This window comes from Saimiri boliviensis, chromosome 14 (assembly GCF_048565385.1).
Source record: "Saimiri boliviensis isolate mSaiBol1 chromosome 14, mSaiBol1.pri, whole genome shotgun sequence".
In the NCBI taxonomy this organism is placed as follows: domain Eukaryota; kingdom Metazoa; phylum Chordata; class Mammalia; order Primates; family Cebidae; genus Saimiri; species Saimiri boliviensis.
This window is the reverse complement of record NC_133462.1, coordinates 46,657,401-46,684,472: the sequence shown is the minus strand read 5'-3', so window position 1 is coordinate 46,684,472 and position 27,072 is coordinate 46,657,401. Positions and strand designations below refer to the sequence as shown.

The window sequence follows — 27,072 nt, the reverse complement described above, 5'->3', positions numbered from 1 at the left end:
CAGTTAAGGCCAAAGACAGGGGACTGGGAGGTGGGTAGGTGTGAGGTAAGGGATGTGAAGGAAGGAAAGATAATACTTAACCTGCTTACAAGGGGTTTAAATAGCCACAGGTTGATCAAGATTATATTGGTAGGGAAGGGAAGCTGGGAAAGAACAAGGTCAGCAGGATATCAGAGGGGTCAGCACCACAGGGTCACCTCTACTTTAGCCTGATTCTCTGAGACCTGGGTCTTTCTCTACTTCTGAATTGTCTCAGGGGCCCTTAGGGGTCAGGAGTGTTTCTAAGTTCAGTTAGCTCAATCCCTGCTAGAGGGTCAGGAATGGGGAGGCAATTACTGCCTGGCTGGGCGTATCTGATTGGTTAGAAAAATTGCTCAGCAGCCTCAGGGATAAGTGGGAACCAGCTCCCAAAGGGTGTATCAGGTCTTAGGGTCTCAGAAACACACTAACAGCCCTAGAGAACAAGCCAGATCCCTCTGTTGGCTCAGCCACTGGCTGGGAATAGGTGAGAATAGGCAGAGCACTGGCCAGCACTGGGGTCCTTTTCTTACTCTGAGGGTGACTTTTCTGTCACTCTTTTGTTCCTAGCTGACTGGAAGTATGTAATACTTCTTCCCTTACCTCATGTGCCAGTTGCTCCAATGTCGCTGTCAGTGTCCAGCTTCCAAACATGTTAGGCAGTGGTGTCTGCTCCAGTCTGGAAGAGAAACAGAGTCCTCAAGACTTAGTGAACCCCAGCCAAAGATCAGTGGTCTGAAGAAGAGAAGGAGGGAGATAGAAGGAAGTTTCAACACTCCTGGCCAAGTGGTCTCCCATTCACTTCCCTACCACCTCCACCAACTCAACATTCTGAAGATCTCAAAACACCAGCAGGAGCTTTCCCTGTCTACTAAGTCCGCATTAGGGTCCGTCTTTCCTCCCTCTGCTGCTCTCCAGAATCCTGTGTGTCCACTCTCGTAGCACATCCCATAGTATGGCAGAGTTATCAGTCTCCTGACGGTTTGAATGAATATTAGCACTCCTTCCCACTTTGCTAAGAAAAGCCAGCCAGGGGTGAGCTCTACTGTTACAGATTCTGCTGTCCCCACGCATAGCCAGCAGCTCTTGTTTATTTTTGTCCTCCTGCCAGGACAGGTAGAGAATATCAACAGCTCTACCAGTCATTGCCAACTTCTGATTTCTTTTTTCTTTTTCTTTTTTTTTTTTTTTTTTTTTTTTGTTGTTGAGACAGAGTCTCGATCTATTGCCCAGGCTGGAGTACAGTGGCGCTATCTTGGCTCACTGCAACCTCTGCCTCCCAGGTTCAAGCAATTCTTCTGCCTCAGCCTCCTGACTAGCTGGGACTACAGGCAAATGCCACCATGCCTGGCTAATTTTTGTATTTTTGTATTTTTGTATTTTTTTTTTGAGATGGAGTTTTGCTCTTGTTGCCCAGGCTGGAGTGCAATGGCACAATCTGGGCTCACTGCAACCTCCACCTCCAGGGTTCAAGCAATTCTCCTGTCTCAGCCTCCTGAGTAGCTGGGATTATAGGCATGTGCCACCATGCCCGGCTAATTTTGTATTTTTAGTAGAGACATAGAGATGGGGTCTCACTATGTTGGCCAGGCTGGTCTCAAACTCCTGACCTCAGGTGATCCACCTGCCTCGGCCTCCCAAAGTGCTGGGATTACAGGCGTGAGCCACTGTGCCTGGCACCAGCTTGTGATTTGTAAATGTTTGGACTCTGGACTACTCTGGTTGCCAGACCTAGCTTCTGGCTGTTGGTCCTTGCTTTCCATATGGATATATTGATAGATCCTCTTCTTACTCCAGCCTTTGCAGGCTACCGGTGGCTCTGTCTCTCCTGTGGCCTCCCCCCACCCCACCCCCACCCACCTTGGAAGAATTTTCACTGCATTTGAGATGACTGCAGCCTGGTATCTGTGAGCCATGCTGAGATAACTCTTTGTTTACACCTCTTGTGTTAATCTCCCACATCTTTAATCTGTTCTAGGTTTCCCCTTCCGTTCTTCCACTAGTGTTTTTTGAAGCATAGCTTTGCAACCCAACTTTAGGGCAGGAAGCTTAGTGTCCTCAGATTTAACGTGGGAAAGTTCCAGGTCTTCCATCTCAAATCTGGCACAGGAGGAGGGCCAGGACTTGCTTACTGGCTGACAGCAGCTTCGAGGATGCCAATGCTCATCTCCTTTGGAGGACCTGAAGAGTGACCTAGAGTCATGTTTATTGCAGCATGAGGTTCATGGAACCCTTCTCTGAGTTTGCAATCCTGTAGAAGAGGATCAGAAACCACCCTCCTGACTTCTGTTGTCTCTGAATTCTCCCACAGGCCCACAGGTCCATCTATGCAATAATCTAGTGGGCAAGGAGGTAGCTTCATGCTGCTTTAAAAATTTTACGCTAGAGAAAAAACAGAAGGGGAAGCCTAGGAGAAGTTAAAGATCTGGGCAATTAATGCGAGAGGTGTAAACAAAGAACTGTCTCAGCATGGCTCACAGATACCAGGCTGGGGTCATCTCAAATGGGGAGAGAATTCCTTTCAAGGTCAGGGATGGGGTGCTTTACTTACGTGGTGAAGGGATTCTTGAGGTCGGGAATGAAACCATCAAAGATGAAGCTCCCCTCATCTACAATGAAGGCTAGCTGGACGCCCCTTGACTGTAGCAGGACTGAGATCTTCTGAGCCCCAACCCCTGAAGAAGCAGACATTGAACCCAGAGCTGCAGTCCTCAGCCAGAGACAGACCTCCAGACATAGCTAATGGGGACCCATTCAGCCTAGCTAGGGGCTCCAGAAACTTCCTACCTAGTCTCCTTCCTGGGGGACAGGATCCTAGGCAATCCTGCCTCACAGAATTCTGGAATGTCAGAGCTGGAAGAGCCCACCCTTCCTTGCATCACAAATGAAAAAACTTGAGCCAAAAGAGTGAACTGACTTGCTCAGGGTCTAAGTAAGTAGCATCACTGGAAATAAAACGTAGTCATTTGCTCTCCTTGGTCAGTTCTTTTTCCATCACACCTATGTTTCTCAGGGTATAGGTGATGGACCTCTGCCTCCCTCAGATATTATGAAGATATTATGAAAGAGTTTGTTGAAAATCCAGATGCATGGCACAGGGCCCAGGAATCTGAATTTTGGTCAAGCTCCTTAGATAGTCCTGGCATGCAGACACACAGAGAAGTTGGCAAACTACCATATTACAGAGACCCTGCAGCTGTGGGCAAACTGGACTAGGGTTAAGCACCCACTCCCCTCTCCCCACCAGAGGACAGAGATAAGTATAGGGTAAGGAGGCTCTACCTCCTCTTCATGGCCCAGGGAAATGAGAAAAGATCTTCGAGCGATGTCATTCCTGATCAGCAGGAGCTCCAAGGCCTGCAGGAATGCCTGGGGTTCAGAAGTACAATGGAAGAGCAGAAAGACGTTATTTAGGCGAGAGTACCAGGATATCAGTAACATTCAGTTGCCTGCATTAGGGCTGGTGGGATGAGGATCTGATAGATTCTCTTGAAGGAGAACAGACTCAAATGGTACAGGAGGCCGAATGTGGAGAAAGAGAACCCTTATCGCAGGGAGAAGAGCATGAACATATCAGTGTCAGGGCTGAAAGGGTCCCTGGGGACCATCTACTCCAATCCCTATTTATAGTTGAGAAATCAAGGCCCAGAGAAGGGAAGTGACAAACTGATGGCTGGAACCCAGGTTCTTTCTACCGTTATCTCCCTCCTCCCAGGGTCAGCCAAGCACCCCCATCCTGAATTGATCTTTAGGGCCCTAAGGCAGAGGGAACATTGCATCTCAGACCATCACAGAGTTCTTGTCATCCAGTGTGTCACCACCATCGATGAAGCCATCACGCTCCAACCCAGAGAACGGGGGCACCTCCCAGCCTTCTGCAGGGGCAGGCACCACATCAAAGTGAGCCAGCAGCAGACAGGGCTGCAAGCTGGGGTCCGAGCTTAGGACAGCGAACAGGTGGCTGTACTCTCCCACGACTTCATGCTGGATGAAGCTGGTGCTGAGCACTGTAGGAAAGACTAGAGGCAAAAAGGGCAGGGAGAGAAACCAGGATTAACAGTTTCCTTAGGTTTTTCTACCATGTTGTGCTTCCTGTCCCCCTTTTTTTTAAAAAAAAAAAAAATTCATCCTTCTTTAGGAAGCCTTCTAGGACAAAGCTAGTCTGATTCCTGATCTACCTGGACAATCTCTGAAATTTGTCTTCCCTATATTTCAATGTGCTATTAGTACGTAGTAACAGGCAAATCAAGTCTCACCATTAAGCCCAGGTGTGGTGGCTCATGCCTGCAATCCCAGCACTTTGGGAGGCTGAGATGGGCAGATCACCTGAAGTCAGGAGTTTGAGATCGACCTGGCCAACATAGCTAAACCCCATCTCTACTAAAAAGATAAAAATTAGCCAGGTGTGGTGGCACACACCTGTAATCCCAGCTACTAGGGAGGCTGAGACAGGAGAATCGCTTGAACCCGGGAGGCAGAGGTTGCAGTGAGCCTAGATTGTACTATTGCACTCCAGCCTGGGCGACAAGAGTGAAAGTCCATCTCAAAAAAAAAAGACTCACTATTAAGATGGTCAATATCTCAAGCTCAGGCTTGGTCTGACCTATAACATGCTATTGCAAGAACATTTTAAAGAGCTATGAAGATGAGGTATGTGTTAAATTGTAACTGTAGTAGGCTTCATTAACTAAATTATATTAAATTATTATGTTAAATTAGTAGGCCCCGTTAACCGAATTATATTTAAATATTATATTTTAAAATTCAGAGACATTTTTCTTTTTTAAAAATAATACATCTAGTGTATGTGCTATGTGAACATAAGATTATTCTTTTTAACACAAGATCATACTTCTGCATGCAGGTGTAGATGTTCCTAGGGTCAATTATTCAAGTGACTTTAGCTGCATAGGAGAAATAAATTTTCTCTCTCTCTGGCTTTGTTGGAAGAATTCACATATACTTCTGTGGTTACCCAAAAACTGAAGAAGAATATGGTTTTATCTTGTTACCTAGCTTATCTACTTTACTGTCACTAGACATTTATTTTATTGTTTTGAGGTAGAGTCTATCTCCGTCACCAGGCTGGAGTGCAGTGGCGTGATCTCAGCTCACTCCAACCTCCACCACCTGGGTTCACGTGATTCTCCTGCCTCAGCCTCCCAAGTAGCTGAGACTACAGGTGTGCACCACCATGCCCAGCTAATTTTTGTATTTTTAGTAGAGATGGTGTTTCATCATGGTGGCCAGGAGATCTTGATCTCTTGACCATGTGATCTGCCTGCTTTGGCCTCCAAAGGGCTGAGATTACAGGCATGAGCCACCGCGCCCAGCGTATTTTCCTATATTTATCTCCTATTTAATAAAGACTTCCAGCCTTTTCAGGCTGGCCTTAGCTTGGCTACTGGGCACTAATCCCTGAGTCATTCATTTTTGTTTTTGCTTTCCTTTCTGTTTTTTCAGAGACAGGGACTTGCTCTCTCACTTATGCTGGAGCACAGTGGCACATTCATATAGTCCCCTGTAGCCTTGAACTCCTGGACTCAAGCGATTCTCCCACCTCAGCCTCCTGTAACTAGGACTACAGGTGCTTGCCACCATGCATGGCTAATCCCAGAGACATTTGTTCCAGGGTGTTAGAGAGGGGGTTACTTGCTGCTCCTAGGCCAGCTTCTCCCACCTCCGATAACTTTGGAGGGGCTGTTTTTAATTAGATTTAGGAATGTTGGTCGGGTGCAGTGGCTCAAGCCTGTAATCCCAGCACTTTGGGAGGCTGAGGCGGGTGGATCACGAGGTCGAGAGATCGAGACCATCCTGGTCAACATGGTGAAACCCCGTCTCTACTAAAAATACAAAAAATTAGCTGGGCATGGTGGCGCGTGCCTGTAATCCCAGCTACTTAGGAGGCTGAGGCAGGAGAATTGCCTGAGCCCAGGAGGCGGAGGTTGCGGTGAGCCGAGATCGCGCCATTGCACTCCAGCCTGGGTAACAAGAGCGAAACTCCGTCTCAAAAAAAAAAAAGATTTAGGAATGTAATCTCATTACTCTTTATGAGATTTTAATAAGGGGAGGGAGGAGTTCCAAGAATCCTTTTTTCCTCTGACCCATCCTTCTATAGCTCTGTACTCCGTGGGTGGTAGGGATGAGGGAAAGGGACAGATGTTATAGCTCAAAGTTGTTGACTGCCTAGAGGCCTAGAAATGTGTTAGTAAGGAATCTGGAGTAGGTCTGAGCAGGTGGAGTGTATGTGTACAGGTGTGTGGGGGTGCGTAAGGAGGTAGGGGTAGGAGGAACATGGAGCATAGGTCTGGGCAGTTCCACAGGTAAAAGGAAATCCTAGTTCTACCTTTTGATGATTTCCTATTTATTGAATGACACATATGTAGGGAAAAGATTGAGAGAGTTTATACTCTAACACAATGGCTTGATGAACTCTTGATCTTTGCCCTATATATGTGGCTTAGTTTTTCCAAGAGCTAATCTACAGTCTGTATGCTGCCCATGGAAATTAGACTAACCTCTGAGAAGTCACAAAATAAACTTCTTTATTACTTTGTAAAAGAACTGTATCTCTATTGTTATTTCTACCACCCACGCCTTGCTCCTGATTTGCAGCTGACCTTTGTAAATGTATTCTCCAAACTCAGCCAGGGCAGTACTATTGGATTCCTCAGGGCCAAAAGACACTGTTGGAATCTGAACGGCACCTGTCAGAGTCAAATAATCAGAGATGAAAGATTAAAAATAAATTAATCATTGTTTTTTTCTACAGTCCTCTGTGCATGAAAATCTCTTTTGTATTCATTATCGTATTGCAGAGGCAAAACACTAATGTGAGGTAGGCACTATTTTTTCCCCTAATTCGAAGATGAAGGAAAAAGCTTAGAGAGGTTAGGTGAGCTGCCCAAGCAACACGTAGACTAGAGATTTAAACCCATGTCTTCTGGGTTTATTTAGGCCGATGTGGTTCTTAAAGACAAATACGGTCTAAGATTAGGGGGAAATGGATTTTGGACCCTGGTCTTGAGGGGAAGCTACTATAAATTTCTTCCTAAGGCCTCACTCTGCCTCTGAAATCACCACTTCTTCTGATGAATCCAAGCTTAATCATTCTCAAGGCACCCACTGTCCTGGGTCCCTACATCAATGAGGCTTGTGTGTTTTTGTGTGTAAAGGATTATTCCTCATGCAGAGTCTCACTAGTCTCTCAACCAAGGCCAGCTTTTTGGGCATGTAATGCCTGGGAAGGGGTGGATTTAAAGAGTCAAGTTCCCCCAAACAACTTCCTCAGTCCTAAAACAATCTCATCCTCCCTACTCGGTTGTCTCAGATCCTGAACCTTCTTCGCTAGGCTCATCCCTTTGAGTCTTTCAGGCTTTAAAGAGTTCCATGATCAAAGACAAACAGCACTGGGAGGGAAAGCATGAGTCACGAGAATACTGAATTAGACCACTCTCCAAGAAGAACACATGAGAATAAATTCACCTGAGGCAGCTTAACATCCAGGAAGGGTCTCTGAAAGACAAACTCCATCAGTTTTGCTAAGGATCAACACCGCAACAGCACAGCCCACCAAATAGATGGGGAAGATGAGGTTCAGAAAGATTCAAGTGCCTACTCAAGGGCAGACCCAAGATCTGAGCTCAGGTGTTCTGTTCCCTGCTCAGAGTTCTAAGCTGTGTTGCTATGAGGTCCCTATTCTAGGTTCTTACGTAGCTTTTGTTTTCTTCTGTGCAGAGACTTTGAGTGGCTGCCTAATGTCTTTTAGAGGACTATTTATACTACGCTTTGGGAAAGCCCCGCTCCGCCTCCCAGGCCTGTCACTCTAGCATATACACAATCTATAACCAACCATTGAAGTTAGCTTTTGGTCCCAGCATCTGCCTATGTTTATGCAGGCGGTTTAGCTTAATCCATTACTTAATGAAAGGCAAAAGACTGGAGCTAAGCTGAATGGTAAAGGAGGATTTCAGCCCATCGGATCTAGCACTCAACAGAAACTTTCCTGGAAAATGCCGATTCAGAAGGGGAATGAGTTTTTGGTCTGGATTGGAGGTCTGCGGGAGACATGTTCTTCAATTATGATTGACAATTAGGAAGATCCCACACCCCAGGAACACTCCACTCCCTTTCTTTAGTGCCATCTGATCCCAGCGAGTCCAACAGGCATTAGATGCTGTCACCCAGTGCCCATTCTTTGCCGTGGGGCCCTGGGGAAGATCATTTAGCTGACCTAGGCCTCAATTTCTCGCCTCTGTAGATAACACTAAGATCATTTAGTCTTATTTTACCATACCGCAGTAATTTAACAGGCATGCAAACTTTCACGAGTTAAAAGTGCTCTACAAATGACAGCTGGTGTAATACTCCAGGCAAGCAGGGGAGAGAGGGGACGGTGGTCACGCTAAGAGGGGTGAAACCGGAGCTTCCAGGTTAGGCAGGGCACTCCAGAGTTTCAGGAGCCAGGTATGGGGAAGTGTGGCCTCCCCAAGCTTGGGCACACGTGCTGGGAAGGGTGTCGGGGTGCGTGGCGGGGCTCCAGCTGCAGTAGCGGACCCTTTGAGGTGGAAGCGGGGAGTCACGGGTTGACCTGGGGAGGGTGAGACGCACATCTGAGCATAGGTGGGGCGAAAGGGAGCCGGGTTCACCTTTCAGCGTCTCTTTCATCGCGACGCGCTCCTCTTTGCTGAACTGAGAAGGGATTCGCGACGCCCTCTGATGCTCCTGGCTCCTCAGGCCCATTGATCTGCAGTCGGTGGCGAAAAGTAGGAGCAGCACAGCCGCCAGGGCCACCACGCAAACATGCTTCTGAGCCATGCTTCTCTCGAGCTCCTGCTGCCGGGCTGCCGCTGGAGTTCTGACCTGAAACCACGGACTTGCCCTTTTGGCCCGGGCTCTGCTCTAATTCCCTCTAGCAGTCATCCTTAGATCTGGCCAATCATCGCTTTGCTGGGACTGCGGAACAACCAATCGACGGAATGGTCCCGCCCCAGCCCCCTAAGGCCTGTCGGGGGTTGTGGTTTTTCGTGCTGTGGCGAGCAGATGCAGAGCAGAGGTGAGGTCGGGCTACAGGTTAGAGTCAGGTCTGGTCCGCACTTGATCTCTTGTGAGACACCCATAAATCCCTTCCCGTATTACAACATATCAAATAAAGGGGGAAAAGCAAAATGCACGAAGCTTGTAAGACCGTACTCCGCTCCTCGTTTTTCCGAAGTTTAGGACTTGACTACCATTCCCTAGATCCTGGGGGGCAGTTCTCTAGGTTACCAGCTTGATTTCATCTGAAATTGGAACAAATTAACTCTGTTTATAGATACTACTTTGAAGTATCAACTCAGAGGGTTGGCTCCTAGAAATTTAGAAATTTTGTTGAAATTTCTGGATATTGGGATAGTATGTGATTTTTTTTTCTTTATACGTTTCTGAATGTTCCAAATATTTCACATATTTCAAATATTTCTAATTTGAAATTATTCTAAAGTGCTTTGAATATTAATGCTAACACTACATTTTTTGCAACTCCAGGCAAGTACAGTAAGACAAGGATTTTTAGAAAGATTACTATAAAATATTTAAGAGAATTTTGATGTACTAATGATTTTGATGTATTCAGCAAACTGAAATTTTAGTTATTCAGAGTGGAGGATAATTCTTGAAAAAAAGAAAACCTGCCTTATGTCACAGAAATATAAAATTAGTTTTCTTGAAGTCAGAAGAAACCATTCCTTCCAGATTTCCTGATGCAATTTTATCTGGCACCACTCTCAAATTTTAGAATTGTCAAGAAAAATTCAGTAAGTGCTATACAGCCAGTAAGGCCATATTGCTACCTGTGACTAAAGCTACAGATTCACACTCCTGGTGTTTGCGTAGGCGAAGAGTGCTTTGCTCTAACCATTCCACTAATCCTGCTTAAACAAACAAACAAACAAACAAAAATCTCCAGCCATGTAGTTACTTTTAATAGCAACTTTAAAACAATATCATGAAATACGTCACATATATATAACGATATAAAGAATAACATGATGAACATTTCTGGATTCACCACCTAGTTTAAGATCTAGAATGTTAAAAATAGAGTCGAGGAGAATGCTGGGAAGATGGCCGCCTAAGAACAGCTCAGGACTTCAGCTCCCAGTGAAAGTGCAGAGGGTGAGTGAACGCCGCATTTACAGACGAACTGTTATTGCCCACAGACCAGGAGATACCCAGGCAGAGGGGTCGCCAGCGTCGCAGTCCCAGCCGGTGCGGCTGTTTTGGCCCCCGCGGGGCTGATTCCGCCCGCGCGGCTGCTGTGACCACTCCCTGTTGCTGCGGTTCTCCATACAAAAACCACTGGTCTGGGAGCCCTCTTAGCTGGCGAGCAGAGCCCTGAGACGGCAGAGTGGGCCATTCATCTGAAATAGCGAGTCAGGCCAGGAGATTCCTAGGCAGAAAATCCGCCAGGAGCCGGCGCCGCAGTCCGAGCCGACTCCGTGAGTCGCAGCACGGGAGATCCTGGCGCCTTTTCAACAAGCGACCGGAACTCGGGGTCGTTCAACTTAAAAGAAAAGACTCGGAGTCAGGGAGCCAGGTGATCAGGCTCGGTTGGTCCCAGCCTTCCACCCCCAACAACAACGAAAACAAAAACAGTAATTGGAAACCCTCTGGGTTGAGCCCTTCAAACCAAGCACAGCTGAACCTGGACGGCCCGGCTCGGTGGGGGAGGGGCTTCCACCATTACTGAGACTCTCCACCGCTACGGAGGTAGGCCCCCGTTGCCGAGGCAACCCGCCATTGCCGAGGCAACCTCCCACAACAGAGAGAGTCCGCCATAACAGAGGCGGGGCCACCGTTGCCGAGACAGTTCTAACTACTCCCATATAAAAAGGACTACAGGGAAGAGCTCAGGGCAGCTGGGCGGAGCCCACAGCAGCTCAGCAAAGCCCCTGCGGGCAGGCAGTGGCTAGGCGTGCTGCTAGCTGGGCGGGTCAGACCTGAAAGAAAAATCAAAAAAAGGCAGTAGTGCAACGGAAACTCATAAAGCTCCAACTCCCTGGGACAGAGACAGACAACAGGTGGATAAACCCACAAAAATGGGAAGAAACCAGCATAAAAAGGATGAAAACTCCCGAAACCAGAACACCTCTCCTCCTAAAAGGGATCACAACTCCTCACCAGCAAGGGAACCAGACTGGATGGAGAAGGAGAGTGATGAAATGACAGAATCAGACTTCAGAAGGTGGGTAGTTAGAAACTACAGCGAGCTAAAAGAACATGTTCTAACCGCACGCAAAGAAAATAGGAACCTTGAAAAAAGATTGGACGAACTGCTGACGAGAATGGACAGCATAGAGAGGAGTATAAGTGAATTGATGGAGCTGAAAAACGCAACGCGAGAACTTCGTGAAGCATGCACAAGCTTCAACAGCCGAATTGACCAAGCAGAAGAAAGGATATCAGAGGTCGAAGATCAACTCAATGAAATAAAAAGAGAAGGCAAGAACAGAGAAAAAAGCGCAAAAAGGAATGAACAAAATCTTCAAGAAATGTGGGACTATGTGAAAAGACCTAATCTACGTCTGATAGGTGTACCTGAATGTGATGAAGAGAATGAATCCAAGCTGGAAAATACTCTTCAGGATATTATCCGGGAAAACTTCCCCAACCTAGCAAGGCAGACCAATATTCAAATCCAGGAAATACAGAGAACACCACAAAGATATTCCGCAAGAAGAGCAACCCCAAGGCACATAATCGTCAGATTCACCAAGGTTGAAATGAAAGAGAAAATGCTAAGGGCAGCCAGAGAGAAAGGTCGGGTTACCCACAAAGGGAAGCCCGTTAGACTCACAGCAGATCTCTCAGCAGAAACCCTACAAGCCAGAAGAGATTGGGGGCCAATATTCAACATCCTTAAAGAAAAGAACTTTCAACCCAGAATCTCCTATCCAGCCAAACTAAGCTTCATAAGCGAAGGAAAAATAAAATCCTTTGTGAACAAGCAAGCGCTCAGAGATTTCATCACCACCAAACCTGCTCTACAAGAACTCCTGAAAGAGGCTCTACACTTATAAAGGAACAACCAGTACCAGGCACTCCAAAAACACACCAAATGGTAAAAGAGCATCGACACAATCAAGAATCTGCATCAACTAACCAACAAAACAGCCAGGTAGCATCAAAATGACAGTATCAAAATCACACATAACAATACTATCCCTAAATGTCAATGGACTAAATGCCCCAATCAAAAGACACAGACTGGCAAACTGGATAAAAAGCCAAAACCCATCAGTGTGCTGTATCCAGGAAACCCATCTTACATGCAAGGATACACAAAGGCTCAAAATAAAGGGATGGAGGAAGATCTACCAAGCAAATGGAGAGCAAAAAAAGGCAGGAGTTGCAACTCTCATCTCTGATAAAATAGACTTTAAAGCAACAAAGATCAAAAGAGACAAAGAAGGACATTACATAATGGTAAAAGGATCACTGCAACAAGAAGAGCTAACGATCCTAAATATATACGCACCCAATACAGGAGCACCCAGATACATAAGGCAAGTTCTCAATGACCTACAAAGAGACTTAGACTCCCACACAATAATAGTGGGAGACTTTAACACCCCACTGTCAATATTAGACAGATCATCCAGACAGAAAATTAACAAGGATATCCAGGACCTGAACTCAGACCTGGAACAAGCAAACCTAATAGACATTTACAGAACTCTCCACCCCAAATCCACAGAATATACATTCTTCTCAGCACCACATCACACCTACTCTAAAATTGACCACATAATTGGCAGTAAATCACTCCTCAGCAAATGCAAAAGAACAGAAATCATAACAAACAGTCTCTCAGACCACAGTGCAATCGAGTTAGAACTCAGAATGCAGAAACTAAGAATCACACAGCTTCATGGAAACTGAACAACTTGCTCTTGAATGTTGACTGGATAAACAATGAAATGAAGGCAGAAATAAAGATGTTCTTAGAAACCAATGAGAACGAAGACACAACATACCAGAATCTCTGGGACACATTTAAAGCAGTCTCTAGAGGAAAATATATAGCAATGAGTGCCCACATGAGAAGAAAGGAGAGGTCGAAAATTGACACCCTATCATCAAAATTGAAAGAGCTAGAGGAGCAAGATCAAAAAAACTCAAAACCTAGCAGAAGACAGGAAATATCTAAGATCAGAGCAGAACTGAAGGAAATAGAGACACAAAAAACTCTTCAAAAAATCAATAAATCCAGGAGCTGGTTTTTTGAAAAGATCAACAAAATAGACAGACCACTAGCCAGATTAATAAAAAAGAAAAGAGAGAATAACCAAATTGATGCAATAAAAAACGATAAAGGGGATATCACCACAGATTCCACAGAAATCCAAACCATCATCAGAGATTATTACAAACAACTCTATGCACATAAATTAGTAAACCTGGAAGAAATGGATAAATTCCTGGACACCTGCACCCTCCCAAGCCTAAACCTGGAAGAAGCCGAAACCCTGAATAGACCAATAACATGGTCTGAAGTCGAGGCAGCAATAAAGAGCCTACCACCCAAAAAAAGCCCAGGTCCAGATGGGTTCACAGCGGAATTCTACCAGACATACAAAGAGGAGCTGATACCATTCCTTCTGAAACTATTCCAGACAATCCAAAAAGAGGGAATCCTTCCCAAATCATTTTACGAGACAAACATCATCCTGATACCAAAACCCGGCAGAGACTCAACAAGAAAAGAAAATTTCAGGCCAATATCCATGATGAACATAGATGCAAAAATCTTCAATAAAATACTGGCAAACCGATTGCAACAGCATATCAAAAAGCTCATCCACCATGATCAAGTAGGATTCATCCCGGGGATGCAAGGCTGGTTCAACATACGCAAGTCCATAAACGTAATTCATCACATAAACAGAACCAAAGACAAAAACCACATGATTATCTCAATTGACGCAGAGAAGGCTTTTTACAAAATTCAACAACCCTTTATGCTAAAAACCCTCAATAAACTAGGTATTGATGGAATGTATCTCAAAACAATAAAAGCTATTTATGACAAACCAACAGCCAATATCATACTGAATGGGCAAAAACTGGAAGCATTCCCTTTGAAATCTGGCACTAGACAAGGATGCCCTCTCTCACCACTCCTATTCAATATAGTACTGGAAGTTCTAGCCAGAGCAATCAGGCAAGAAAAAGAAATAAAGGGTATTCAAATTGGAAAGGAGGAAATCAAATTGTCTCTATTTGCAGATGACATGATTGTATATCTGGAAGACCCCATCATCTCAGCCCAAAATCTCCTGAAACTGATAAACAACTTCAGCAAAGTCTCGGGTTACAAAATCAACGTGCAAAAATCACAAGCATTCCTGTACACCAGTAATAGACTTCAAGAGAGCCAAATCAAGAACGAACTGCCATTCACAATTGCTACAAAGAGAATAAAGTATCTAGGAATACAACTAACAAGGAACGTAAAGGACCTCTTCAAGGAGAACTACAAGCCATTGCTCAATGAAATAAGAGAGGATACAAACAGATGGAGAAACATTCCATGTTCATGGTTAGGAAGAATCAACATTGTGAAAATGGCCATACTGCCCAAAGTAATTTACAGATTCAACGCTATTCCCATCAAGCTACCAATGACCTTCTTCACAGAACTGGAAAAAAACACCTTAAACTTCATATGGAACCAAAAGAGAGCCCGCATAGCCAAGTCAACTCTAAGCAAAAAGAACAAAGCAGGAGGCATCACACTACCGGACTTCAAACTATACTACAAGGCTACAGTAATCAAAACAGCATGGTACTGGTACCGAAACAGAGATATAGACCAATGGAACAGAACAGAGGCCTCACAGGAAAAACAACATACCCACAACCATCTTATCTTCGACAAACCTGACAAAAACAAGCAATGGGGAAAGGACTCCCTGTTTAATAAATGGTGTTGGGAAAACTGGCTAGCCATGTGCAGAAAGCAGAAACAGGACCCCTTCCTGACACCTTACACCAAAATTAACTCCAGATGGATTAAAGACTTAAACATCAGACCTAACACCATAAAAACCTTAGAGGAAAATCTAGGCAAAACCATTCAGGACATAGGTGTAGGCAAGGACTTCATGACCAAAACGCCAAAAGCAATGGCAACAAAAGCCAAAATAGACAAATGGGACCTACTCAAACTCCACAGCTTCTGCACGGCAAAAGAAACAGTCAGTAGAGTGAATCGGCAACCAACAGAATGGGAAAAAATTTTTGCAGCCTACCCATCTGACAAGGGGCTGATATCCAGAATTTACAAAGAACTGAAGCAGATCTACAAGAAAAAAACAAACAAGCCCATTCAAAAATGGGCAAAGGACATGAACAGGTACTTTACAAAAGAAGACATACAGGAGGCCAACAAACATATGAAAAAATGCTCATCATCACTGGTCATCAGAGAAATGCAAATCAAAACCACATTGAGATACCATCTCACACCAGTTAGAATGGCGATCATTAAAAAATCGGGAAACAACAGATGCTGGAGAGGATGTGGAGAATTAGGAACACTTCTACACTGTTGGTGGGAATGTAAATTAGTTCAACCATTGTGGAAGACAGTGTGGCGATTCCTCAAGGACCTAAAAATAGAAATCCCATTTGACCCAGCAATCCCATTACTGGGTATATATCCAAAGGATTATAAATCATTCTACTACAAGGACACGTGCACGTGAATGTTCATTGCAGCACTGTTTACAATAGCAAAGACCTGGAACCAACCCAACTGCCCAACGATGATAGACTGGATAGGGAAAATGTGGTACATATACACCATGGAATATTACGCAGCCATCAAAAAGGATGAGTTCACGTCTTTTGTAGGGACATGGATGAACCTGGAAACCATCATTCTCAGCAAACTGACACAGGAGCAGAAAATCAAACACCGTATATTCTCACTCATAGGCGGGTGCTGAACAATGAGAACACAAGGACACAGGGAGGGGAGCACTACACACTGGGGTCCTTTGGGGGGAAATGGGGGAGGGGCGGGGGGTGGGGAAGTGGGAAGAGATAGCATGGGGAGAAATGACAGATACAGGTGAGGGGACGGAAGGCAGCAAACCACACTGCCATGTGTGTACCTATGCAACAATCTTGCATGTTCATCACAGGTACCCCGAAACCTAAAATGCAATTAAAAAAATAATAATAAATAAAAATAAATAAATAAATAAATTAAAAAAAAATAGAGTCGAAATTTAAACATGAACATTGACAGAATTTTTAGTAAAAAGTAGCTTAATCTCTATCAAACTGTAAAAAATTTTTAAAGACTATATTTTATGTATTTATTATTTTTAAAAATTATTATTATTTTTTGTAGAGATGGGGTCTCACTATTTCACCCAGGCTGCTCTTGAACTCCTGGACTCAAGCAACCCTCCCATTTAAGCCTCCCAAAGTGCTAGGATTACAGGCATGAACCACCACACACGGCACCATTTTTATGGTTGTAAAATTAATGTGTATTTATGCCCTTGAGAAATATTTGGAACATTCAGAAAAGTATAAAGAAAAAAAAAATCACGTGCTATCCCAATATCCAGAGACATTTGTTCATAATATTTTGGTGTTATCCCATCTTTTTTCTCTACACACAAACACCCATAAATGAGGTGTGTGCCTGTTTTAAAATGAAACAGATGCATATACTACATACAAAGTTCTATGTTCTGCTCTTTTCCTTTAGCATTATGTCATAAACACTTCCTGCTCCTTAAATATTCTTTAAATTCTATTATCACATAATATTTTATAACCAAGAGTATGTACAATGTGCATGTAAAGCAAATAATAACATGAGCACCAGTGATTTGGAGTTTGAACCTAACTTACCAAACCACATTTTTTCCCTGTCACTGCTCCAATTCCTGCAGTCTGTCTAATTCCCACACTATTCCCAGACCTAGCCAATCATTCTAAATTGTCAATAGCATTGAAGGCACATGTGTTCTATTTCCTTTATTTTCCAACTCCCTGCCCAAGGTAATTGTATGACCGTGTTGTGTGTGTTAAATAGTTCTACCACATATGTATGATACAATATATGTATAGTGTGTGTATCTATTTTATAAAAATGACATCATGTTGTGTGTAGTCTTCTGCAGGAAGAAATGCCAGGGTAAAAGGAATGGCCAATTGGACTACAGTTACTTGGCACAGTGTCCAGTAAAATTCCACCACAATATCACCGCATATCGCTCGGGGATGAACAAGGGCTGATTGATTAGTGAGCTCCTGAAAAGTCTTAACTCACTGCATCCCTTCAGGTCTCCAAGGAGTGCTAACTTTCCTTCTTGTTGTGAGAGACATGAAGTGAACTTAGTATCCGGAGATGGAAGCAGGATGGCCTTCGGGGGCTGACCCACAGGGTGTTGAACTTCAGGATACAGCAGAGAGAAAGCTTGGCATGACTTGTTACCCCAGGCTGTAGAGTCTTGGAAAAGAGCTACCATACAGCCTATTCCTGCTCAGCTGGAGGACCATCCTAGTGGAAAAGGGATGTCATGCATACAGCATAACAATTGCTTTTGTTTAACATGCACATGGAATATTTGATCCATTCCAACCAGGCATTTGCATCTTGATATCCTGTCTTGATTGCTAGTTTGTTTTAAAGTCTTTAACTTCTACAAGAGCTACCTTAGCCTTGTCATTAAATGGAGAAGGAACAATTGTTTCATTGTGAGAGGTTTTGGAAGAAGGCTTAAGGGGAGATGTAGGCAGTGAGGGATCAATGAAATGCATCTCAAAGTATCCGCCAGGGTCTGTTCCTGAAACCTCACCATCCAGTTTACAGTTGGGCACTGGCTTAGAGAAAGGGAAGAACTTTGAGGGTTTGAGATAATAACCTGGGTAGCTGGGAATACAGGTGCATGCCACCAAGCCCGGCTAATTTTTGTATTTTTAGTAGAGATGGAGTTTCACCATGTTGGCCAGGCTGGTCTTGAACTACTGACCTCAGGTGATCCTCCTGCCTTGGCCTCCCAAAGTGCTGGGATTACAGGCATGAGCCACTGTGCCTGGCCTCTGGGCTACTTTAACACACACACACACACACACACACACACAGAGAGAGAGAGAGAGAGAGAGAGAGAGAGAGAGCAAGAGAAGAAATTTCTACCAAATTTAAACCTCTAAAGGAGTGCTCTTCCTCACCCCACCATTTTTTTGCACTTTTTGGAAGACTGTGTGTAAAACTGGACCAAAAAGCTGCTATATATTTTCTAGTAACTCTAAAGAAAGTCATCTAATCTTATATTCCCTGTGGGAAGATTTCAAACAATTCATGTCACTTAATTGTTACAGGACTTTTCAGGCTTTCTATTATTTTCTTGAATTCATTTTTATAAATTATATTTTATTAGCAATTTATTCACTTCAACTAAGTTTTCAACTTTATAATAGTTAAGATCTTAACCCCTGGAGCAAGATTGCCTGAGTTAAAAATCTTAGCTTCTTTACTTACAAGCTGAGTGATGTTGGGTATTTTGTACCTATGTTTATCAGGGATGTTGGCCTGTAGTTTTCTTTTTTTGTTTGTCCTTGTCTGGTTTTGGTATCAGGGTTATAATGCTCTCAAAGAATGAGTTAGGGAGAGTTCTCCCCTCTTCAATTTTTTGGAATAGTTTGAGGAGAATGGGTGTTAGTTCTTTTTTATATATTTGGCAGATTTTGGCTGTGAATCCAACTGGTTCTGGACTTTTTTTTTTTTTTTTTTTGGAAGACTTTTTATTACTGACTCAATCTCGTTACTTGTTATTGGTCTGTTCATGTTTTCTATTTCTTCTTGGTTCAGTGTTTGAATCTGATTTAAACATAGGTTGTATGTTTCCAGAAATTCATCCATTTGCTCTAGATTTTCCACTTTGTTAGCATTTGGTTGTTCATAATAGTCTCTAATGATCTTTTGTATTTCTGTAGTATCAATTGCAATGTCTCCTTCATTATTTATTTAGTTTATTTGGGTCGTCTATCATCTTTTCTTGGTTAGTCTTGCTAGGACTTTATCAATTTTGTTTATCTTTTCAAGGAAGCAGCTTTTTGTTCTGTCAATATTTTGCATTTTTAAAAGCCTTTTGTTTAATTCTGCTCTGGTCTATATTATTTCTTTTCTTACGTTAATTTTAGGTTTGGTTTGTTTTTGTTTTTCTGGTTCTTTGAGGAGCATCATTAGATTGTTTATTTGAAATCTTTCTCCTTTTTTTTTTTTTTTTTGAGGTAGGCATTAACTGCTGTAAACTTCCTTCCTAGCACTGCTTTTGGTGGATCATGCAGGTTTTTGCACGTTGAGTTTCCATTTTCATTTGTTTCAGGAAACTTTTTGACTTCCACTTTAATTTCTTCATGGACCTAATGGTCATTCAGGAGCATGTTGTTTAATTTCCATGTATTTTTATAGTTTCTTTTTTTCTTTTTCTTTTTTTCTTTTTTTTCTTGCAAAACCTATGTGCATTGTATAGTTTCTAAAGTTTCTCTTGGTATTAGTATCTAGTTTTATTCCATTATGATCTGATATGATTTTGATTTATAAATATTTGTTGAGATTTGTTTTATAGCCTAATATGTGATCTATCCTGGAGACTGTTTTCTGTACTGATGAGAAAAATGTATATTCTGTAGCTGTTGGATAAATTTTTCTATAAATAGGTCCATTTGCACTAGAGTCCAGTTTAAATCCAGTATTTCTTTGTTGATTTTTAATCCAGATGATCTACTGCTGAGAGTGAGGGATAGAATTCCACCACTATTATTGTATTGGAGTTTATCTCTCTATTTAGGTCTAGTAGTATTTGTTTTTATCAATCTGAATGCTCCAGTGTTGGGTGCATATATATTTAGAATTGTTGTGTTGTACTGGACCGAGCATAGAGAGTCAACACCAAGACAAAAGTATGCCAAATTACAGGGTTTATTATGCCGGCGACCACGGAGGACTCGCATCTCTCCAACCCGTGGCGGGGAAGAGGTCGGTGCCAATGCTTTTTTTTTTTTGAGACGGAGTTTCACTCTTGTTACCCAGACTGGAGTGGCAATCTCGGCTCACCACAACCTCCGCCTCCTGGGCTCAGGCAATTCTCCTGCCTCAGCCTCCTGAGTAGCTGGGATTACAGGCGTGCGCCACCATGCCCAGCTAATTTTTGTATTTTTAGTAGAGACGGGGTTTCACCATGTTGACCAGGATGGTCTCGATCTCTTGACCTCGTGATCCACCCGCCTCGGACTCTCAAAGTGCTGGGATTACAGGCTTGAGCCACCGCACCCGGCGCCAATACTTTTTATACCTGAAAAGCCACCTTGGGAGTGGGGGTGAGAGTGTGGGGCGGGGGTGGAGGTGAAGGGATTCAGACATTCTGAGGGCCAGGGGATTCTGTAAATCACTTCCCCGGCAGGGAGGAGGCTGCCCGTCTCCGGACATTCCGAGGGCTAGAGGACTTGCTGTCACTTCGGTTGTTACCTAAGTGGCTTACAGAAGTCAAGGTAAGTGTTAGTTTGCGCATTGTCTGAGTTTAAGGTAGAAATAACAGATCTTAGTCACTTATTACAAGCTGCAGGAGCCAGGATGGAATTAGCTGGGAATACTTATTCTGGTTATTACCGGTTAGCAATGACTAGCAACTCTGGCAGTTGCTGTTAAGCAGCTTTACCTTTTTGCATTTTGCAAAGTAAACTAGCAGTTGTATTTACAGAGCCCAAGGCCCGCAGTTATTGTGAGGAGAATGGGGCAGCCTTTACAACTTAATTTTAAAAACAGTTTTTTCTTTTATAAATTGGCATTGCTCAGGTTGTAACTTTAGGCTAGCTGTGCTACAGTTATATCCTCTTGCTGGATTGATCGTTTTGTCACTATATAGTGATCTTCTTTGTCCTTTTTTCCTGTTTTCTTTTGTTCTTTTTCTTTTTTTTTTTTTTTTTTTTTTTTAAGAGGAAATAGAAAAAAAAGTTAGGGGATCTTTGGGCCTTCTCTATCTGGATATCTAGGTCTCTTGCTAGACTTGGGAAGTTTTCAACTAATGTTTTATTAAATAGGTTTTCTAGCCCAGTGGGCCAGGCTGGAGTGTAGTGGTGCGATCTCAGCTCACTGCAACCTCTGCTTCCTGGGTTGAAGTGATTCTCCTGCCTCAGTCTCCTGAGTAGCTAGAATTACAAGGGCCTGCCACCAGGCCTGGCTAATTTTTTTTTTTTTTTTTGCATTTTTAGTAGAGACAGGGTTTCACCATGTTGGCCAGGCTGGTCTGGAATTCCTGCCCTCAAGTTTTCTGCCCGCCTTGGCCTCCCAAAGTGCTGGGATTATAGGCATGAGCCACCGTGCCTGGCCCTTTATTTATTTTTATGGAGTCTCCCTCTGTCACCAGGCTGGAGTAGAGTGAGGCAATTTCGGCTCACTGCAACCTTCGTCTCCCAGGTTCAAGTGATTCTCCTGCCTCAGCCTCCTGAGTAGCTGGGATTATAGGCACGTGCCACCACACCCAGCTAATTTTTGTATTTTTGGTAGAGACGGGGTTTCACCATGTTGGCCAGGATGGTCTCGATTTCCTGACCTCATCATATGCCCGCCTCAGCCTCGCAAAGTGCTGGGATTGCAGGCATGAGCCACTGCACCCGGCCCCCTTTTTCCTGTTTTTACTTAAAGTTTGTTTTATTTGATGTAAGTATAGCTACTGCTGCTTGCATTTGGTTTCCATTTGCATGGGATATCTTTTTCCCATTCCTTTAGGTGTAGATATATCTTTCTTGTAGGCACTATTTGGTTGAATTATGTTTCTCTATCCATTAAGCCAGTCTATATTTTTTTAAGTGGACAATTTAATTCATTCACATTCAAGGTTATTAGTGATATGTGAGGTTTTGTTACTGTCATATTGTTAATTGCTTTCTGGTTGTTTCGTATAGTCTTTGCTCTTTTCTTTTATTGATAGTAATTGTGGTTTGGTGGTTTACTGCAGTGGTGCCACTTAAATCCTTTCTCTTCCTCATTTATATATGTTTGGTTTACCATTGAGTTTTATACTTCTGTGTGTTTTTATGATGGTAAATGTCCTTTCACTTCAAGTCCAGGACTCCCTTGAGCATTTCTTTTAGGGCTAGTCTTGTGGTGTGTTCACTCAGAAATTGCTTGTCTGAAAAGACTGTTTCTCTTTTATTTATGAATTTTGCTGGATATAGTATCCTTGAGGTTTTTTCTTCCAGCACTTTGAATCTGTTATTCCATTCTTTCCTGGCCTGTAAGGTTTTGATGTGGCGTTCTTCAAAGGTGACTAGATGATTTTCTCTTGCTGTTTTTAGTATCCTGTGCTTTGCTTTGACTTTAGACAATTTGATTATAATATGCCATGGAGAAGATCTTTTTCTATGATATTTGTGAGGGAATCTTTGAGCCTCCTCTACCTGGATATCTAGGTCTTTTGTTAGACTTGGGAAGTTTTCAACTAATATTTTGTTAAATAGGTTTTCTAACCCTTTGTTTTCACTCTCAGGGACAGTGATAATTTGAATATTTATTCACTTTATGTTGTCCCAAATGTCACAAAGGCTTCACTCATTCTCATTCTTTCTAATTCTTGTTTATTTTTATCTGACTGGATTAGTTCTAAAGACTTGTCTTCTAGTTTTGAGATTCTTTCTTCTGTTTGATCTAGACTATTGAAGCTTTCAAATGTATTTTGTATTTAATTCAATGAATTATTCAGTTTCAGACTTAAAAAAACCCAACAACTCCATCTCTTTGGTAAAGTCTCATTCATATCCTGAATTGCTTTTCTGATTTCTGTGTATTGTTTTTCAGAATTATCTTATATCTCGCTGAGCACCTTTAAAATCTGTATTTTGAATTCTTTATCTGGGATTTCATGAATTTGTTTTTATTGGGATCTATTGTTGGAGATTTTTGTGTTCCTTTGGAGGTGTCAGAGTCCCTTACTTTACCTTTTTGTTTTTTATATAAAAACAAACATTCCAAGAAAACATTTAGATTCCTTCACTTTTTCATATTTCCTGTGTCTTTACATTGACATCTGTGCATCTGGTGTAACAGTTGCTTATTCCAATTTTTTGAATTTGCTTTCATAGAGGAAGACTTGTTCCTGAATATGTACATGTGTTCTCGGCGGGCAGGGCACTTTGGATTTGATTTTAAGTGAATGTATTACTATAATCTCTCTATGGTTTTTTCAATTGTAAATACCATCAGTGGTATCTGTAATTTCCTCAGTGGCATAGGGTGCAGTTATTAGTGGAGGCTGTGGTGAAGTTTTTGCTGGGGTCTAGGGTGCCATGTGGGCTAGCTTTTGGGCCCCACTTGTGGCAGCAGGGGGCTGAGCATGCTGTCCTTGGTTCCCAGGGCAGCTTATGCTAGCATTAGTGTCAGTGGGTCCAGGGAGGCTGACTATTGGGCCTCCAGGTGGCTTGCTCTGATGCCAGTAGAGACATTGGTGGACTGGGCATGTTGACAGATTTTTGGGCCCCTGGGCAGAGAGAGTAATGTAGGTGATCCACCCACCTCAGCCTCACAAAGTGCTGGGACTACAGGCGTGAGCCACCGTGCCTGGCTGCCTGCCTGTAGTGTTTTTTTTTTTTTTTTGGAACCTCCATAGTGTTCTTCACAGTGGCTGTACTACTTTATGTTTTCACCAGCAGTGTGTAGGAATTCCCTTTTCTCCACATCCTTGTCAGCATTTGCTATATTTTGTCTTTTCGGTAATAGCCGTTCTAACTGGGGTGAGATAACTCACTGTGGTTTTGATTTGCATTTCTTAGATGATTAGTGATGTTCAGCATTTTAAAAATATATCTGTCAGTCATCTATGTGTCTTCTTTTGAGAAGTGTCTGTTCAGGTCACTTGCCCATTTTTTATCACATTATTGGTTGGCTGTTAAGATATTTGAGTTCCTTGCATATTCTGGATATAAATTCCCTGTTGGATAAGTAGTTTGAAAATATTTTCACCCATTCTGTAAGTTGTTTTTTCACTCTGTTGATTGTTTGCATTGTTGTGCAAATCTCTTTGGTTTGATAATTCAATTTGTTTATTTTTGCTTTTGTTGCCTGTGCTTTTAAGGTTTTAACTATGAAACATTTTTCCGGACCAGTGTCCTGAAGTGTTTTCCTTGTTTTCTTCTAGTAGTTTTATTGCTGTGTGTCTTACATTTAGGTCTTAGATCCATTTTCTGTTGACTTTTGTGCGGGGTGAGAGGTGGGAGTCTAGTTTCATTCTGCATGTTGGTATCCAGGTTTCCTAGCACCACTTTTTTTTCGAGACAGAATTTCACTCTGTTACCCAGGCTGGAGTGCAGTGGTGCAGTCACGGCTCACTGTAGCCTCAACTTCTCGGGTTCAAAAATCCTCCCAAAGTTCTGGGTTTATAGATGTGGGCCACTGCACCCAGCCCCCCAGCATCGTTTATTGAAGAGGCTGTCCCAATGAGTGTTCTTGACATTTTTGTCAAAAATCAGTTGGCTGTAAACATGTGGATTGATTTCTGGGTTCTCTACTCTGTTCTATTGCCCTATGTGTCTGTTTTTATGCAATACCATGCTGTTTGGTTATTAGAGCTCTGTAGTATATTTTGAGGTCTAGTATTGTGATACCTCTAGCATTGTTGTTTTTGCTCAGGATTGCTTTGGCTAATTGGAGTCTTTTGTGGTTCCACACAAATTTTATAATTTTTTTTTTCTATTTCTGTGAAAAATGTTATTGGTATTTCAAAATATATGTCTTCCAGTTTAGAAATTCTTATATATGCTTGGCTTACTGTGTGGTTAAATTTTTTATTGAATTCATTAAGTTCTTTGACTCTGAGATTTTTGTCTTTTTTTAAAAGAAATATCTTTTTGTTGTTGAATTTCTTATTAAAATTATGAAATATTTTTCTGATTTTGTTGAATTGTCTATATTTGTGTTTTTTCTTTTTTGTATCTCACTGGATTTTTTTTGGTCATTGTTGTTTTTGAGACAGGGTCTCACTCTCTTGCCCAGGCTGAAGTGCAGTGGTGTGATCATAGCTTACTATAACCCCAAACTTCTGGGCTCAAGCAATCCTCCCTCCTTGGCCTCTTGTGCTGTGTGTCACCATTCCCAGCTAATTATTATTTTTTTTTTCTGTAGAAATGTGGTCTTCCTATGTTGCCCAGGCTGGTGTCGAATCCCTGGCCTCAAGTCATTCTTCCATCTTGGCTTCTCAAATGATTGAGATTACAGGCATGAGCCACTATGTCTGGCCCCATCGAGTTTCTTTCTTTTCTTTCTTTCTTTTTTTTTTTTTTCTTTTTGGATACTGAATATCACTCTGTTGCCCAAGCTGGAGTGCAGTGGTGCAATCTGGCTCACTGCAACATCTGCTGCCCAGGTTCAAATGATTCTCTTGCCTCAGCCTCCTGAGTAGCTGGGATTACATTACAGGTGCCCACCACCATGCCCAGCTAATTTTTGTATTTTTAGTAGAGATGGGGTTTCATCATGTTGGCTAGGCTGGTCTCAAACTCCTGACCTCAAGTGATCTGCCCATCTCGGCCTCCCAAAATGTTGGGATTACAGGCATGAGCCACCATGCCCATCTGTTCAAGTTTCTTTATTATTTTGAGTTGTTTTTCTTTCTGGCATTTCTTACATTTCTTATGATTATTGTCTGTTACTGGAGAATTATTGTTTTCTGTTGGAGGTGACATGTTTCCCGTCTTTTTCATGGTTGATGTATTTCTACATTAATTTCTACATATCTAGTGGAAAATCATCTTTTCTATTTTTACGGAATACGTTTTCAAGGGAAAAGTTTATTTGTATGAATGGGTCTTGGGAGGCTGAGGAAGGAGGATTGCTTGAACTAAGGAATTTGAGACCAGCCTGGGGAACATGAGGGAAATCCCATCTCTACAAAAAATACCAAAAATTAACCAGGAGTAGTGGTGTGCACCTGTAATCCAAGCTACTTGGGAGGCTGAGGTGGGAGGATCACCAGGTCCAGGAGGCTAAGGCTGCATTGAGCTGTGATAGCTCTGCTGTACTCCAGTCTGGGTGACAGAGTGAGACCCTTTCTCAATAAATAAGTAAAAAATAGAAAATAAATTCAGTACTTGACTTTAGATTAGATCCTGTGCTGGAGAGAAAAAATGCTACAAAGGAATTTATTAGACAAACTGACAAAATTAGTATATGGATGGTAGATTAGATACAAGTATTGGATCGGTGTAAATGCATTAAGCTGATGACTCTACTGTGATTAAGTAGGAGACTATCTCTCAGGAAATACACATTGAAGTATGTAAAGTTAAGGGACTTTATCCTCAAATGGCTCAGAAAAAAAGTTATGTATGTCCACAGAGAAAAAGAAAAGAAAAATAGGCTGGCCATGGTGGCTCATGCCTGTAATCCCAGCGCTTTGGGAGGCTGAGGCAGGTGGATCACTGGAGTTCAGGAGTTTGAGACCAGCCTGGCCAACATGGCCAAGCCCCTTCTCTATTAAGAATACAAAACAAGGCCGGGCACGGTGGCTCAAGCCTGTAATCCCAGCACTTTGGGAGGCCGAGGCGGGTGGATCACAAGGTCGAGAGATCGAGACCAACCTGGTCAACATGGTGAAACCCCGTCTCTACTAAAAATACAAAAAATTAGCTGGGCATGGTGGCACGTGCCTGTAATCCCAGCTACTCAGGAGGCTGAGGCAGGAGAATTGCCTGAACCCAGGAGGCAGAGGTTGCGGTGAGCCGAGATCGCGCCATTGCACTCCAGCCTGGGTAACAAGAGCGAAACTCCGTCTCAAAAAAAAAAAAAAAAAAAAGAATACAAAACAAAAAACAATTAGACAGGTGTGGTGGCAGGTGCCTGTAATCCCAGCTATTCAGAAGGCTGAGGCAGGAGAATTGCTTGAACCTGGGAGGTAGAGGTTGCAGTGAGCCGAGATCATGCCACTGCACTCCAGCCTGGGCAACAAGAGCAAAACTCTGTCTCAAAAAAAGTGAGCGAGAGCGAGAGCGAGAGCG

General features: G+C 42.9%; 1 protein-coding gene across 1 annotated transcript in view; it reads right to left on the bottom strand.

Moving 5' to 3' along the window:
- Positions 1-8,855, bottom strand: part of PM20D1 (peptidase M20 domain containing 1) — a 29,601-nt gene extending 20,746 nt beyond the window's left edge. Inside the window, 9 exon segments of the mRNA XM_003938338.4 lie at positions 82-143; positions 622-697; positions 2,151-2,226; positions 2,229-2,269; positions 2,570-2,700; positions 3,301-3,387; positions 3,805-4,037; positions 6,639-6,725; positions 8,667-8,855. Of these exon segments, the coding sequence (XP_003938387.2) occupies positions 82-143; positions 622-697; positions 2,151-2,226; positions 2,229-2,269; positions 2,570-2,700; positions 3,301-3,387; positions 3,805-4,037; positions 6,639-6,725; positions 8,667-8,835 (962 nt within the window). The 5' untranslated portion in view covers positions 8,836-8,855.
- Positions 8,856-27,072: the final 18,217 nt, after the last annotated feature.